The sequence below is a fragment of the Dioscorea cayenensis genome, chromosome 7 (assembly GCF_009730915.1).
Source record: "Dioscorea cayenensis subsp. rotundata cultivar TDr96_F1 chromosome 7, TDr96_F1_v2_PseudoChromosome.rev07_lg8_w22 25.fasta, whole genome shotgun sequence".
Lineage (NCBI taxonomy): Eukaryota > Viridiplantae > Streptophyta > Magnoliopsida > Dioscoreales > Dioscoreaceae > Dioscorea > Dioscorea cayenensis.
This window is the reverse complement of record NC_052477.1, coordinates 11,124,947-11,138,443: the sequence shown is the minus strand read 5'-3', so window position 1 is coordinate 11,138,443 and position 13,497 is coordinate 11,124,947. Positions and strand designations below refer to the sequence as shown.

General features: G+C 33.0%; 2 protein-coding genes across 4 annotated transcripts in view; both read left to right on the top strand.

Moving 5' to 3' along the window:
* LOC120265074 (putative laccase-9) overlaps positions 1 to 4,673 on the top strand; it is a 51,549-nt gene extending 46,876 nt beyond the window's left edge. The window contains exons 4-8 of the mRNA XM_039272990.1: positions 2,634 to 2,785; positions 2,896 to 3,140; positions 3,243 to 3,371; positions 3,465 to 4,448; positions 4,543 to 4,673. Of these exons, the coding sequence (XP_039128924.1) occupies positions 2,634 to 2,785; positions 2,896 to 3,140; positions 3,243 to 3,371; positions 3,465 to 4,448; positions 4,543 to 4,673 (1,641 nt within the window). The remainder of the gene's footprint in view (positions 1 to 2,633; positions 2,786 to 2,895; positions 3,141 to 3,242; positions 3,372 to 3,464; positions 4,449 to 4,542) is intronic.
* Positions 4,674 to 7,454: 2,781 nt separating this feature from the next.
* On the top strand, positions 7,455 to 11,108 carry LOC120265782. 3 transcript variants are annotated; one of them, XM_039273744.1, is made up of 4 exons: positions 7,455 to 7,865; positions 8,694 to 8,739; positions 9,483 to 9,550; positions 10,801 to 11,108. In XM_039273744.1, the coding sequence occupies exons 1-4, from the start codon at positions 7,496 to 7,498 to the stop codon at positions 10,845 to 10,847; spliced, it is 531 nt and encodes a 176-aa protein (XP_039129678.1). In that variant the 5' UTR covers positions 7,455 to 7,495; the 3' UTR covers positions 10,848 to 11,108. The 3 variants fall into 3 exon arrangements, 2 of the variants coding, with proteins under 2 accessions (XP_039129678.1, XP_039129679.1); XM_039273745.1 differs by lacking the exon at positions 10,801 to 11,108 and adding an exon at positions 10,609 to 10,791; XR_005537734.1 differs by lacking the exon at positions 7,455 to 7,865 and adding an exon at positions 7,928 to 7,978.
* Positions 11,109 to 13,497: the final 2,389 nt, after the last annotated feature.

Genomic DNA, 13,497 nt, shown 5'->3' with positions numbered 1-13,497 from the left:
AAATTTAAAATCCTTTAACCGATGTTTAATTTATGGGAGAGCTCAGTGACAGAAATGGTGAAGTCAAATTTTTATAAAAATTTTATTATTAATGAGAAGTGTAACTTTTGATTGTTGGGTAAATTATATACGTGGAGACGTAAAATAACATATTCATGAAGATTTTAATAATAAAACTGTTGCATAAAAGTGGGATGCATGGGTGCATAACTAAACTTTTCCGTAATCTAAACATATAATATTTACGAAAAAAATTGTATGTATATATCAAGAACAATTAAATCCAATCAAATTTAATTATGAATAGACAATTTGATTTCACTAGGGCCATTGAAGTGCCATTAGTTTTATATTTGCTATTGTTATGTATCGACTGAAATAATATAATTGTTTCTAAATGTGTACGAAGGATTCACATGCAAATAAAGTATATATATATATATAATTTTAAGCTTTTTTTAGCAACATATATTGTAAATGGTATTTTTTTTAAATGATAATTAAAAGGGTTTTAAAACAGTTTCGAATTAAGTGGAATTTTGTGTTATTGTAAATAATTTTAATTAAAACTTTTACCACATAAAATTTTGTTTACAAAATTTAAAAAATAAAATGGGAAATCATATTTCTTACCTTGCCTATTTGTCAAAACAAATATTATAAAATTTGTTTACCAGCTAACGGCATTTTAGCAAAGTTGTCAGACCCGGACCGGCCCGACCGTTCAACCAGAAAAATCGGGAACCGGCTATGTGGCCGGCCCGGGTATACCCCATTCAATCGGGTATGAAAAAACCCCATGTTAACCCGGTGACCCGGGTTATTCAACCGGGAACCAGTTGACCCGGCCGGGTCAATCGGGTCACAATGTTTAAATTTTTTTTACAATATTTAATAATTTATTATTATTTTCTCATTAAAAACCACAAAATTGTGTATATTTATTAATATTAATTTATAATTTATAATCAATAAATAGAATTACAATATATATATATATATATCATAAATATATCAACAAAAATTAACATTTAAAAATAAAATCTATTAATATGTTATGTACATACTTTCTAAAATTTAAATTTATTAAAAAAAATAAAACAATAAATATGTGTAATTTTATTATAAAATATAAAAATAAAGTATTCTAATTAAATACAAAATATAAGAATTTAAAACGAAATAAAAACACAATTGAGATATTAGAATTAGTGAATTAAATTTCTTATTTATTTTAACAAAATCAACCAATACACAAACAAATAAATAAATAATGCCGAGAGAAGTTCGATAATTATATATTAATATATTAAATTTGCAAATATTTAAAAAAAATAAAAATAAATGACATAATTAGAAAACACTACTGTATATAAGGTTATTTATCAATTTAAATATCAAATTTGAGTAGTTTTTTATATTATAATTATAGCTTTAATATTATATTTGCTAATTATTAATTATTATAATATTTTTTTATATTTTTATTATTGATCCTGGTTCAACCCCGGTTCGACCCGGTCGAATCCATTGACCCTTGACCCTTGCGCTTAACCGGGTCATTGCCCGGGCCGGGTCTGACAACCTTGCATTTTTAGCTTAGTGGCACCAGAATCCCTTTCACAGGGATAAAAACATGGGATCGAGTCTCCGCACTTGCATAGCGTCATAATATATGGTTTGTCCATCTTATCAAATAATAATAATAATAATAATAATAATAATAATAATAATAATAAAAATTAGTTATTGATTTTTATGATTTCACTTTCGAGAATAGCACGGGCTTAACATGATGAATAAAAATCCGAATTACAGAACAGATCAAGGAAGATGTACATGAGCTGTTACGGAATTCTTCATTTTTGGTGGGCAACCTAAACCATGAGTTTTTATTTTCAAACATGTATGGAAAGAAATACGATACATATGTTAAAATTTTATTAATTTTTCTATGACCCATAGCAGCAAGAGGTCGTAAGAATGAATTAGAGTAGGAGAAGATTGGTTCCTAGCAGCAAAGCAGATCCAAACAAGTTGAATTAATTGACCATGTCACCTAAACACATAAAATGAAAATGTGATTTGTCAACCATTTGAATCTGTCTTGATGAAGGCCATTTGAATTGGCCTATATGTCCTATAAAGCTCATGACCAAATAATCAAATATACAATGAGTATGGAGATCTATGAAGATAATTATAAAAAAGAACATGGAGTGAAGAAATTAACTGGGCCATTTATTCATTCAATCAAATAAGTAAAAGGATGTTGACTTTTAAAGGGTTTGACCACTGCCTCACCGAACTTGTATAAAAACCATTATTAAAGAAATTAATTCAGTTAAGCGATTCTGCAACTAACATACATCTCCAGAGTTTCTTCTCTTCACCAGAATAAGCTGTGCCTTACTTCTTCCTTTCCTGCTTAAAACTAATCAACCAGTTAGGCATTCTTTGGGTTCCAAAATGAGATTGATTGTGAAGTTATTGTGGCTTTTGTTGTATGGACTGCTTTGCTTGCCTGTTTCAGCCAACACTCATCAATACGAGTTTGTTGTAAGTTGTGTGTTATAAGCTAGCTTTGTATTTAGCTTAATCATTTTTGGTGACTTGTTCCTTTGGCTGCTTAGATAAAAGAAGCTAACTATACTCGGCTTTGTGAGACCAAAAGCATTCTGACAGTGAACGGGCAGTTTCCGGGGCCAACAATATATGCTGGCAAAGGTGACAAAGTCACTGTCAAGGTTGTTAACCATGCGGAATACAACATCACATTACACTGGTATATATATATATATATATATTAAGATAACCATGCATGCAACTGTGTTCACCACATGCAGTTGTATTGCCAAATTCCTGTAACGGTCAGTGTAAATCTTAATATTACAGGCATGGAGTTGATCAGCCAAGAAACCCTTGGCACGATGGTCCTGCGTACATCACACAGTGCCCGGTCCCCCCTGGCAGTGAGTTCACCTATGATATCATTCTCTCTGAAGAGGAAGGCACCATGTGGTGGCATGCACACAGTGACTGGGACAGGGCTACTGTCCATGGCGCCATCTTCGTCTACCCAAAGCTTGGCTCATCCTTTCCCTTCGCCAAACCCCACAAGGAGATTCCCATCATACTCGGTATGCGTATGTCTCTAGGATCATAACAATACCCGTGCATATATAATTTTTATTAGCTCATGGATGCTAATATTATTATTTTACACTTTTAAAAATATATAGGAGAGTGGTGGAAAGGTAATGTGAGTCAAGTATTGGTCGATGCACTACGAGCCGGAAATGATCCAAACATCTCTGATGCCTACACCATCAATGGTCAACCAGGAGATCTCTATGTTTGCTCCAAGCCAGGTATAATTAATTTATACCGAAAAGAGTATATATACTATACATGATCTCTATATCAAACATTAAATCTAACATGTCACAACTGCCCATCTTCAGAGACCTTCATTGCACAAATTGAGCATGGCAAGACTTACCTCCTCCGTGTCATCAATGCGGCTGTCAACAATGAACTCTTCTTTGCCGTTGCTGGACACCGACTCACAGTGGTGGGGACTGATGCAAGATATACCAAGCCATTTGACACAGACTTCATCATGATCACCCCCGGCCAAACAATGGACCTGTTGATTGAGGCCAATCGACCACTCAATGCATCATCATCATCATCCAACAACCGCTACTACATGGCAGCTAAGCCTTATGCAAGTGCACTCGGAGTGAAATATGATGATACTACCACCACTGCTATCTTAGAGTATATCACTCCTCCAAGAAACATGACAAACATAGACTCATCACCAGTTTTTCCATCTCTTCCAGCTAATAATGATACAGATGCCCCCACCACGTTCACTGCCCAGCTCCGGAGCCTGGCGAGTGAAGACCACCCGATTGATGTCCCGCAGACCATTGATAAACGGGTGATCATAGCAGTAGCGATGAATGTATTGCCATGCAATGAGAATAATACATGCCTTGGTCCTTTTGGCAATAGGATTTCAGCCAGCCTCAATAACATAAGCTTTGAAACCCCAACTATAGATATACTAGATGCTTACTACCATCAAATTTTAAGGGTTTATGGAGAAGGATTTCCTTCTGAGCCTCCACTCATTTATAATTTCACGGGTAATAACTTGCCGAGATTCTTATTGACACCAAAGAAAGCGACGGAGGTGATGATGGTGGAGTACAACACAAGCATAGAGGTGGTGTTCCAGGGGACTAACCAATTGGCTGCAGAGAACCACCCCATGCATTTGCATGGCCAAAGTTTCTATGTTGTTGGGAGGGGCTTTGGAAACTTTGACAAGGAAAAGGATCCTCAGGGTTACAATCTTGTCGACCCTCCCATGGAGAACACTGTAGGCATTCCAAAGAGTGGATGGGCTGCTGTAAGGTTTCGAGCCAATAATCCTGGTGAATACTCTTACATTTATCTTTAAAATAATCTATGATAAGACGATACTCTTCATTTTTATAATATGTGATTTCTTTTTTAATGTTTACACAGGTGTTTGGTTCATGCATTGCCATTTGGAACGTCATCTTACGTGGGGGATGGACACTGTGCTCATTGTAAAAAATGGCAGGACACCTGAGTCTAAAATTCTATCTCGCCCAATGAACATGCCCCAATGTTAAAAAGACATTTTGGAAAAGGGAAAGACATGTGAGGAGACACAAAATTTCACTACAAAATTAGCATAAGAAATCTATAAAATTCATTCGGCTGGTATTTATTTTCTTGATAATTTCTTAATTTTCTAGCTAGTTTAGAATCTTATATGTCTATATATGTGTGTATTTTTTTGCTATTGTTGAAAATATTCTGTTGTTTTAAATAGTGGAGCAACGTCAAGCATACGTCTGTAATCGATCGAGCTCGAGCTCGACTAAACATTCGGTGGTCGATACTTGGCTCGAACCCGATCGAGTATTTATTTTATAGCTCGAGCTAGAATTGATATACAAATCAAGCTACTCGAACTTGCTCAATTAAGCTCAAAAAAGGTTGAAAATCACCACAGACATTCTTATGCTCAAGCTCGAGCTCAACTTGAGTTCAAAAGGATAAAATTGTAATTTTATAATAACTCTAATAATATATATACACATATATACTCAATTAGACTCGTGAGCACTTAAGTCAAGTATCAAAATACTCAAACTCGGTTAGCTCAATTACTCGACCTACTCGAGCTCAAGCTCGACTCAACCATGACCGAGTTATAGTTTTCCACAAGTCGATTGAGCCCGAGTAGGTTGCGAGTAGAACTGTATCATTTACACCCCTAAATAGGCATAGAAGAAACATGAGTTTCAAAGACCACTAGATATATATATATGAAACAAATTAGTTATATATGTAACAAACACTAAACATTTAAATATCAAGGCTTATTGTGTTTAATTTGCTTCATGTTACAAAATTCATTTGTTGTTCTAATGATCTAATTAGCTGTAACTTGTAATCAAGTATTATTTTATTATTATTTTCAAGTCTTCTCGCTGGTTTTACATATAGGCTTTTTTCTCACTATACAAGTTGCAATAAATTTGTTTTCTAATGAATTGATTACTAAAGACGGTACCCTATGATAAGAACAGAAAAATGGTAGTTCATTTTCTTTTCAAGTGAAAGATTGAGAATTTGACTCTTTTCAAACTCAAAAGTTGAAGATTGAGAGCTTGTCCATATTTATTTTTTTAAAAAAAAATTTTAAAAATGGTCCATAATAAAAGAGATGGGACAACTTTTAGTTACAACATTATTATTAAAGGCAATAAAAAAATGGAAATTTGAGGAAGTGGATAGATGCTGATGGGTGCTTGAGCGTGCATATATTGTTGCTATTATTTTTTACACTTGGCATGCTTATTCAATGAATGGTGGCCAAACTGGGGTTTAATTTGTTGTTTTGTTGTATTCAAGGTACATGTGGACTATATGCAGATGAAGGAACAATTTAAGGCAATTCTGGAGCAATTCAAGGCATTCCAGATAGCCATACAGGAAAGATGAAGATCCCTTTTGACAGCAAGATAAGGAAATCGAGCCAACACAAGGCCTTACGCCCAAACTTACTGTTGTAAGTCCAAAATAGAAGAATTTGTGGATGGACTTACGCCCGTAAGCTTGCACTACAAGAAATACAGGAAAATACAACGGAAAAAAATTACTACGGACATATTTAGTTGTTATTGTTAGACATTGGCGACGGAATCTACATCAGATTACCAATGGAATAAGACTTCACATGTTCTTCTTGTTTTATTACATTACCAACGGAATTTTAAAAATTAGCGACAGAATATAGATGAATAGCAACGAAATGGTTCCATTGATATTCCGTTGGTAAAACTTATGCGCCCTAAATTTGTTGGGAATTTCTATTGCAACTAAATTACTACAAAAATATTCCGTGGTTATTATTAGACATTGGCGATGAAATCCGCGTTAGGATTACCGACAGAATAAAACTTCATAGGTTCAACTTGTTTTTATTTAAATTACTGACAGAATTATAAAGAATGGCAACATAATATAATTGAATAGTAAGGAAAATGTATGAACAAAATGGTTCCATTACTATTCAGTTGGTAAAACTTACACGTCCTAAATTTGCAAGGAATTTTCGTTACAACTAAATTGCTACGGAAATATTTTGTTGTTATTATTAGACATTGGAGACAGAATTCTAAAGAATGGCAACGGAACATAGTTGAATAGCAATGAAAATGTAGCAACGGAATGGTTCGGTCGCTATTTTGTTAGTAAAACTTCAGAGATAAAACTTCATATAAATGATTATAATTTTTATTTTAGTGTGAGTATTTATAAAATATTTAAAACATAATTGTAAAAAAATAATTATTTTAATCATAATATATATATATATATAATTATTATATAAACCTAATAATAATGTAAATTTAATTATAATTCATATGATTAATAGTTTACTTACGAATTTCATCTTGCTCAATAATTTTATTATCATTATTATTATTATTTTAATTTCATTGTCTTGTTTCTTTTATTTCATTAAGTATAAAAGCTAAAACTAATTAAGATTAGACCCATTAAATGACTATGGGCCTATGGCTAACTAACTATCTACACAAATAATTTTTTTTATTAGCCTTACATTTTAATAATACGAATGAACTTATAATAAAAGAAATGTATATATATAATCATTTTAATTATAATAGAATAAATAAATAAATAAATATATATATATATATATATCAAAATGAACATAATAGTAATATATAGTATTTGAAACCATCTATATTTATTAATATTTGGGTCTTCAATGTTATATAAATAAACACAATATTATATAAAAATAAATATTTATAAGGATTAAAAATAATAATAATAAAAAAACAGAAAACCCTAAAATCCCTAGCCTCTTCCTCTCCTCTCTATTTTCTTTTTTCTCTCCTTTCTCTCTTGTATGGGGCGGTTCTTCTATACATTAGATCGGCGGCTCCTCCACCATGCTCTGAAATCGCCTCCGCCGCCTTATCACCGACACCTTTCGGAGGCTCTCCGACCATTGAACCCCGCCGCCAAATACCACGCCGGAGCCCTAACCCTTGAGCATCCAAGGATGCCGACATCGGAGAAGTGGAGAAGAAGGCAAAGAAGCACAAGGGGAAGCATGACAAGCCCAAGCCCTGGGATGATGACCCCAACATCAATCATTGGAAGGTGGAGAAGTTCGATCCCTCGTGGAACAATGGAGGGATGCTTGAAGTTAGCTCCTTCTCCACCCTATTTTCCTAGTACCAAGGCATGGGCTTCTCCTTCAAGCTCGTTTAATGGTTTTCTATGCTGAACTTGCTCTTCCATTTTGAAATTAGGGTTTGATGATTTGTTCTCTTGCAGAGAAGTATTTGCAACAAGCATGGCCCATTGTGAAGATAGCATTCAAAGAGTTCGGGATTTCTTGCGAGCTCAATCTTTTGATTTGATTTGTTGTATGATTTGATTTAATCTTTTGATTGGATCTCTCTTCTGAGAAGGAATTCTCTCATTCATTATTTTCTCTAAAATTAAACAGTGCATCCATCTATAAATTATAGCAACCAAGACCATGAATGTAGTGATTACTTCATCTGAAACTTAATATAACCACGAATGTAGTTATAACTAACTAACACCCTTGACACACGCCCATAGAAGTAAAAATGAAAATAAGTGGAAGTGTTTACATTTAGAGGTTAATTAGTTAAAAGTGAAGGTGTAAGGAACATATTGATAGGAAGAATGACAACCACAAATAAAATGCTGAGATTTAAAGAATATATGGTTAAATTGGTAGGAACTTTGGGTGTCACAAGTCTAACAAAAGAGTTACTATAGTACATTGGTTTGTCTCTGCTTTCATTCTCAGGTTCTTTCATGACAAATCTTTAGCATCTCATCAATATACAGTCTTGTAATTGGCCCAAGGTTTGCATTGTTTGCATGTTACTACTTTCTTAAAAGAACTCAACTGTGTCCTATTGCAGTTTGCTTGCCTGAAGAACATGTAAAAAGTTGAGACCCAAAAAGAACATGCCAATACAAGAATTTTGCACTGATAGTTTCTTCCTTTGTTTTTTTCCTTGTAATTTCTTATTTTATAGCTAGCTTTGACTCTCCCACAGATAAATACAGCAGGTGGTACTCAGACGGATGCAACCATCAATTGAGGTAATAGGTTTGCCTCAAGCTTTTTCTAATTGAATTTAGCAACTTTGAAGTTGTTTTTGCTAGGTTTGTAACACTTCATTTTGTCTTCAGTTTTTCAATGGTGTTTAGTGGATGGAAATCTTTAGTTCGCATTTTAGCTTAGTAGCTCTATTAATGAACATATTCTTTTAGTTGGAACTAATGTTAATATTTCTTGAGTAGATGAAGAATTTGTTGAGATTGTTTTTTTAATATAATTCTTATTCATTTTTTCTTGCGGAAACCCGAGCAGTGTTGCTGAGAATTAGGTTTTCATCAGTAAATTAAAGAATGACTATAATTATATATTTGACCTGTAAATTGCATATGAAAGGATGATTTTGTTATAGGGTGGATGCTTTGTCTTTAATGTTATTTATGCTCAGCAGTTCTCCAGTGTATTGCTTTGTGCCTTGATGCAGTTCTTCCTTGTTGTAGGAAATCTTAACTTATAAGAAGTTTTATGGAACTTTGCATGAAGAAAAATTATGAAGTAGCTTGCAAAACACTTGGTTTATTAATGCACTTCAAAGTACTTGGAGCTAATTAGATAAATATGTTGTTCTCTAAATCATAAGATATGCAGAAATATTGGGATATTTAGGATGAGTTCTTCTAATGTGGAGGAAAATTTATTGAATTTTTTTTGTATTAAAGAGCCTTGTAGAGACAAAAATTTTGATACAATTTTAGTGACTTACATGTATCATCTGCTTATATGGCAGTGGTGGACCTCTACTTGACCCAGAAGGAAACTTGATTGGGATTAACACAACAATATTTACACGAACAGGTATGATTGTTTTCTCATAATCTTACAAAAATTTATGTTTCTTCATGATTGAGTTATCACAATCTTGGTGTATGAGTGGGGTAATAATAAAACTTTGGTTGGTTTGGTGCATTTTCAATCTACTAAGATAATTATTTACATTTATACATTGCAAGCATTCTTGCCTTAGTTTGCAAATTGTCATTGCATTTCATGTATAAACCTATTGCTCAATTCATCGTCACCTCTGTTGTTATATTATTGTACACTTAGTTGAGGGTAATTAAGAATCTATTAATTCAAAAACTATGTCTCTGTGTGTGTATTTTTATATATTTGCATGACATTTGTTGTTGATCATGCTAATATCGTTTGGGCCTCTATAATAAATGAGACTAAGAACTATGCTTCACTTTCTTATTTGATTTTTTTTTTTATTTTTTATTATTTTTTATTTTTATTTTTTATTTTTTGCTGTCCAACTGCTCCATATGCATGGTTCGGCATTTTATCTTATCCTAATCCGCTAGATTCATTTTATAAAATTAAAGATTAATTTAAACTGAAAATTAATGGGTGAGACACTAAATTAATGAGTGCACTTCATAGAGATCAACTTCTTGTTAAAATATTTCATCCTATTGTACTTGTTTCTTCTTCATGACTGATATTTACTGTGTATGCAATTGGACTGTATATATATGGTTGATCATGAAGTAGGTATCTATCTGAGCTCACATTAATGTTATAATATTCATGCATGTGCACTGATCTTTTGGCATCCAAAAAACTCTATTAACCAATTTGATGCCAAAAACTCTTAACCAATTTGAAAGGTGGTGGTGTTGTAAGTGTTTATAAACTCAAATGTTATCAAGAGATACAAATTTATAGACATTCTTGTTTACCTTAACATGATGTACAAGCAATGATCATGCAAAGCATGCATCACGGAGTAAGAGATATGTTTGGAGCATGTGCATTGATATTATAATATTCATGCATGTGAACTGATCTTCTATTTTCCTGATCATACAATCATACTAATGAACCAATGATAACAATACATATTACTGCAGAAGCATATTGATGCTGGAGATGATATTACAGTATCATGTGTGCTGATGAATGAAAGATATGATATCTTCTCTAGTTTTCTCAAGGTGTCATGCAATGTTGATAAATTCTTTATGTTATATGGAAGTCATGCAGAGAGTTGACAATAAACACAAGGAAAAACTCTAACTAATTAAAACAATTTTCTTATGCAGAGATTGACACCAGTGTGTTTGGTTTGTCTCAACATAAAGCTCTGTGATATCCTTATATTGCATCAATTGGAGTCTATGTTTTCAGAATAGATGTTCCCCAAAAGCCGTCTGACAGCTGTGAGTTGGATTCTTTGTGGTTTTAAGTTCTAAGGTTTAGTTTTCAAATGGAGATTCAAAAGTGTTTGGTTTGTTGTCATGGAATGATGGATCATTTGTATGGATGATTCGTATTATTTGTATGAAGCAAATGATGGATTTCTGTACTTAATAACACAATTCTTCTATGGATTATTTGTATGGATAATTTATATTATTTGTATTTGTATGAAAAATTTGTCTTATTTATATCATTCGTGTAGAGAATTTTTACTATTTGTGCAATTACTCTTGTAGTTTGTGAAAAAAAAAATCCATAGCTAATAGAAACAGTAATCAACAAAGAAAATAGTAACGAATATTCTATTGCAAATAAGAAATAACAACAGTACTTATATGAAAATTTCGTTAACAAAAAATTATAGCAACAGAGGTTCCTTTAGTAATATTAAATTGCAACGGATAAAAAGATAAAATTCGTCACTAATAAAATGCAACAGATATTGGACATTCCATTGCTAAAAAAAGAAAAAATAATGCTAGTAAAATGAAAATGTATGACGGAATATTCCATTGCTAATAGAAAACCGCAACCGAAAAATAGCAACGGAAATTTTGTGAAACCATCCAAAAATAAATATTTTATTATTATATTAATGACGGATTGTTTTTCTTTTACAACGGAATGTTCCGTCAACAAACAATAAGATATAGTGGTAGAAGTTTAAATTACGGATGGAATTTAAAATACGACTCGAGTATACCTGTCAGAATAGTTCCGTCGCTAATTCCGTTGTTAAATTTTTATAGTGACGAAAAGTTTATTATTAGCAACGGAAAAATCCGTTGCTTTTTTCTTGTTTTTCTTGTAGTGTTGGGCATAAGAGCAAGACAAAAGAACTTACAAGCAGGATATACGCTCATAAGCATGACCGTGAGGATAAGGAAACAGAGTCTATCGGTTAGACTTACGCTTGTAAGCCTGGTTGCAAAGACTTGATATAAGACCTTACAGACTCATTTAAGCTACATACCCATAAGGCTCGAGATTTTTGAGCTTCGATTCTATATGACTCAGATTTATATTCGTAAGAAGTTCCTAATCAAAAGGGTATAAATAAGGCTTTCAAAGGTTTTTGAAGGGAGTTTAGGTTGCTCGGAAAGAAGGAAGGCAATGAAAGGCTTTAAGAAGCTTTTCTTCATCAAATCTAGGATACAATTAAGCTAACCAAGGTTGTAGGGCATCAAGGAAGCCGTTGAAGAAAGATCTTAGCAATGTTTGTGGAAGTTCCTTGGGAGTTCGTCTACAATCGGGGGAGAAAGGGACTTGAGGGTGTTTCAGTATTTAATTCTTTTATTGTTTTTATTCTCTTTTGGGTTGAATTGTTGTTCCCATTTTATGGGAAACTAATTTGTTAGATGTTTGGGCAAAAACAAACCTTAGGACTTATGTTTTTTTTTTGAGACTTGACTGTAATCTTTTTTAATTTTTCATGTTTCAATACTTTCATTAGAATTTAACTATACATACTCTATTGTCATGCTTTTTAATGTTGTGAGACATGCAAAATTCATGTATGATTCACGAGTAAAGATTGAGAGATCTACTACGTGTAGGTCTACCAAAGTTGAAGAGATTAGCGAGTCCACCTTGAGATAGGGCACTTCGGGATAGATGTGCAATCCCAACTATTCTCCTAAGTGAAATTGATCTTGTTATGGTTCTTTAATTATGCATGCATCATAGGGAGACTTGGTTAGGAAGAGATTACAATCGGTATCTGTATGAAGTTAGGGCTAATTACCTTGAGAAAATTATCAACTAATGAAGGAATCCATGTTTGACTTTTAGATTACATTACAAAGAGAGGTAATGTTGTCATAGGGATGTTTGTATCAACTCCCTATGCGACTAAATGCTAATCAATTAGGAACACTATAAGAAAAACTATGTTTTTCTATAACTAAGTACCCTCATAAAAAGGTAACTGTCATCGCAATATAGTTTTTTGCGACGGCATATGGCCATCATATGTCATCGTATCTGCTTCCATCACAAAAGATAATTTTTGTAATACTTGAATTTTTGGATACATGTAAGAAATTATATCCAGGGTATTATTACAGTTGCAGTAAGATTTTCCTATAGAGCTGGTTTGTTAAGAAACCCAAATGGAAAGCTTGAAGGACCTAAGTGTGGAAGTTTATAGAAATTTTGGGTTCACAAGTAATGAAAAGGTGTGATCTGAAGTGTTTTTGGAAACTAAGGACTGTAAAGTAAGTTTGTAGGGACCTTTTGGAGATACTATTTCATGATTTAGGACCATTAGTGACTTTTAAGGGATCTTTTTTGTAAGAAATATTATTTTCAGGGACCAACAGTGAATTTTGGCAGAAATTTAAGTTAAAAGATAAGAAGGTTTTGGATAAGGTTTTGGATGAGGTTAAGCTCTCTTCTTCTTCAAAGAGCTTCTAACCGGTGAAAAAAGAAATGAAAGAAGAAAACATGAGATGAAAGAAAGGAAATGAAATAGAGAGGCTTAGAGATGGTCGGAGGGAGCTCGCCGAAGGGATGACCTTGCTTGGTAAGGATTTTAATGG

What these genes read in the sequence shown, in the direction of transcription:
- LOC120265782 (XM_039273744.1), top strand. Translation starts at nt 7,496, where the DNA reads ATGGGGCGGTTCTTCTATACATTAGATCGGCGGCTCCTCCACCATGCT. An exon ending in TCCTTCAAGCTCGTTTAATG is followed by an intron (nt 7,866 to 8,693) that starts GTTTTCTATGCT and finishes ACTCTCCCACAG; the next exon opens with ATAAATACAGCAGGTGGTAC. An exon ending in GGATGCAACCATCAATTGAG is followed by an intron (nt 8,740 to 9,482) that starts GTAATAGGTTTG and finishes CTTATATGGCAG; the next exon opens with TGGTGGACCTCTACTTGACC.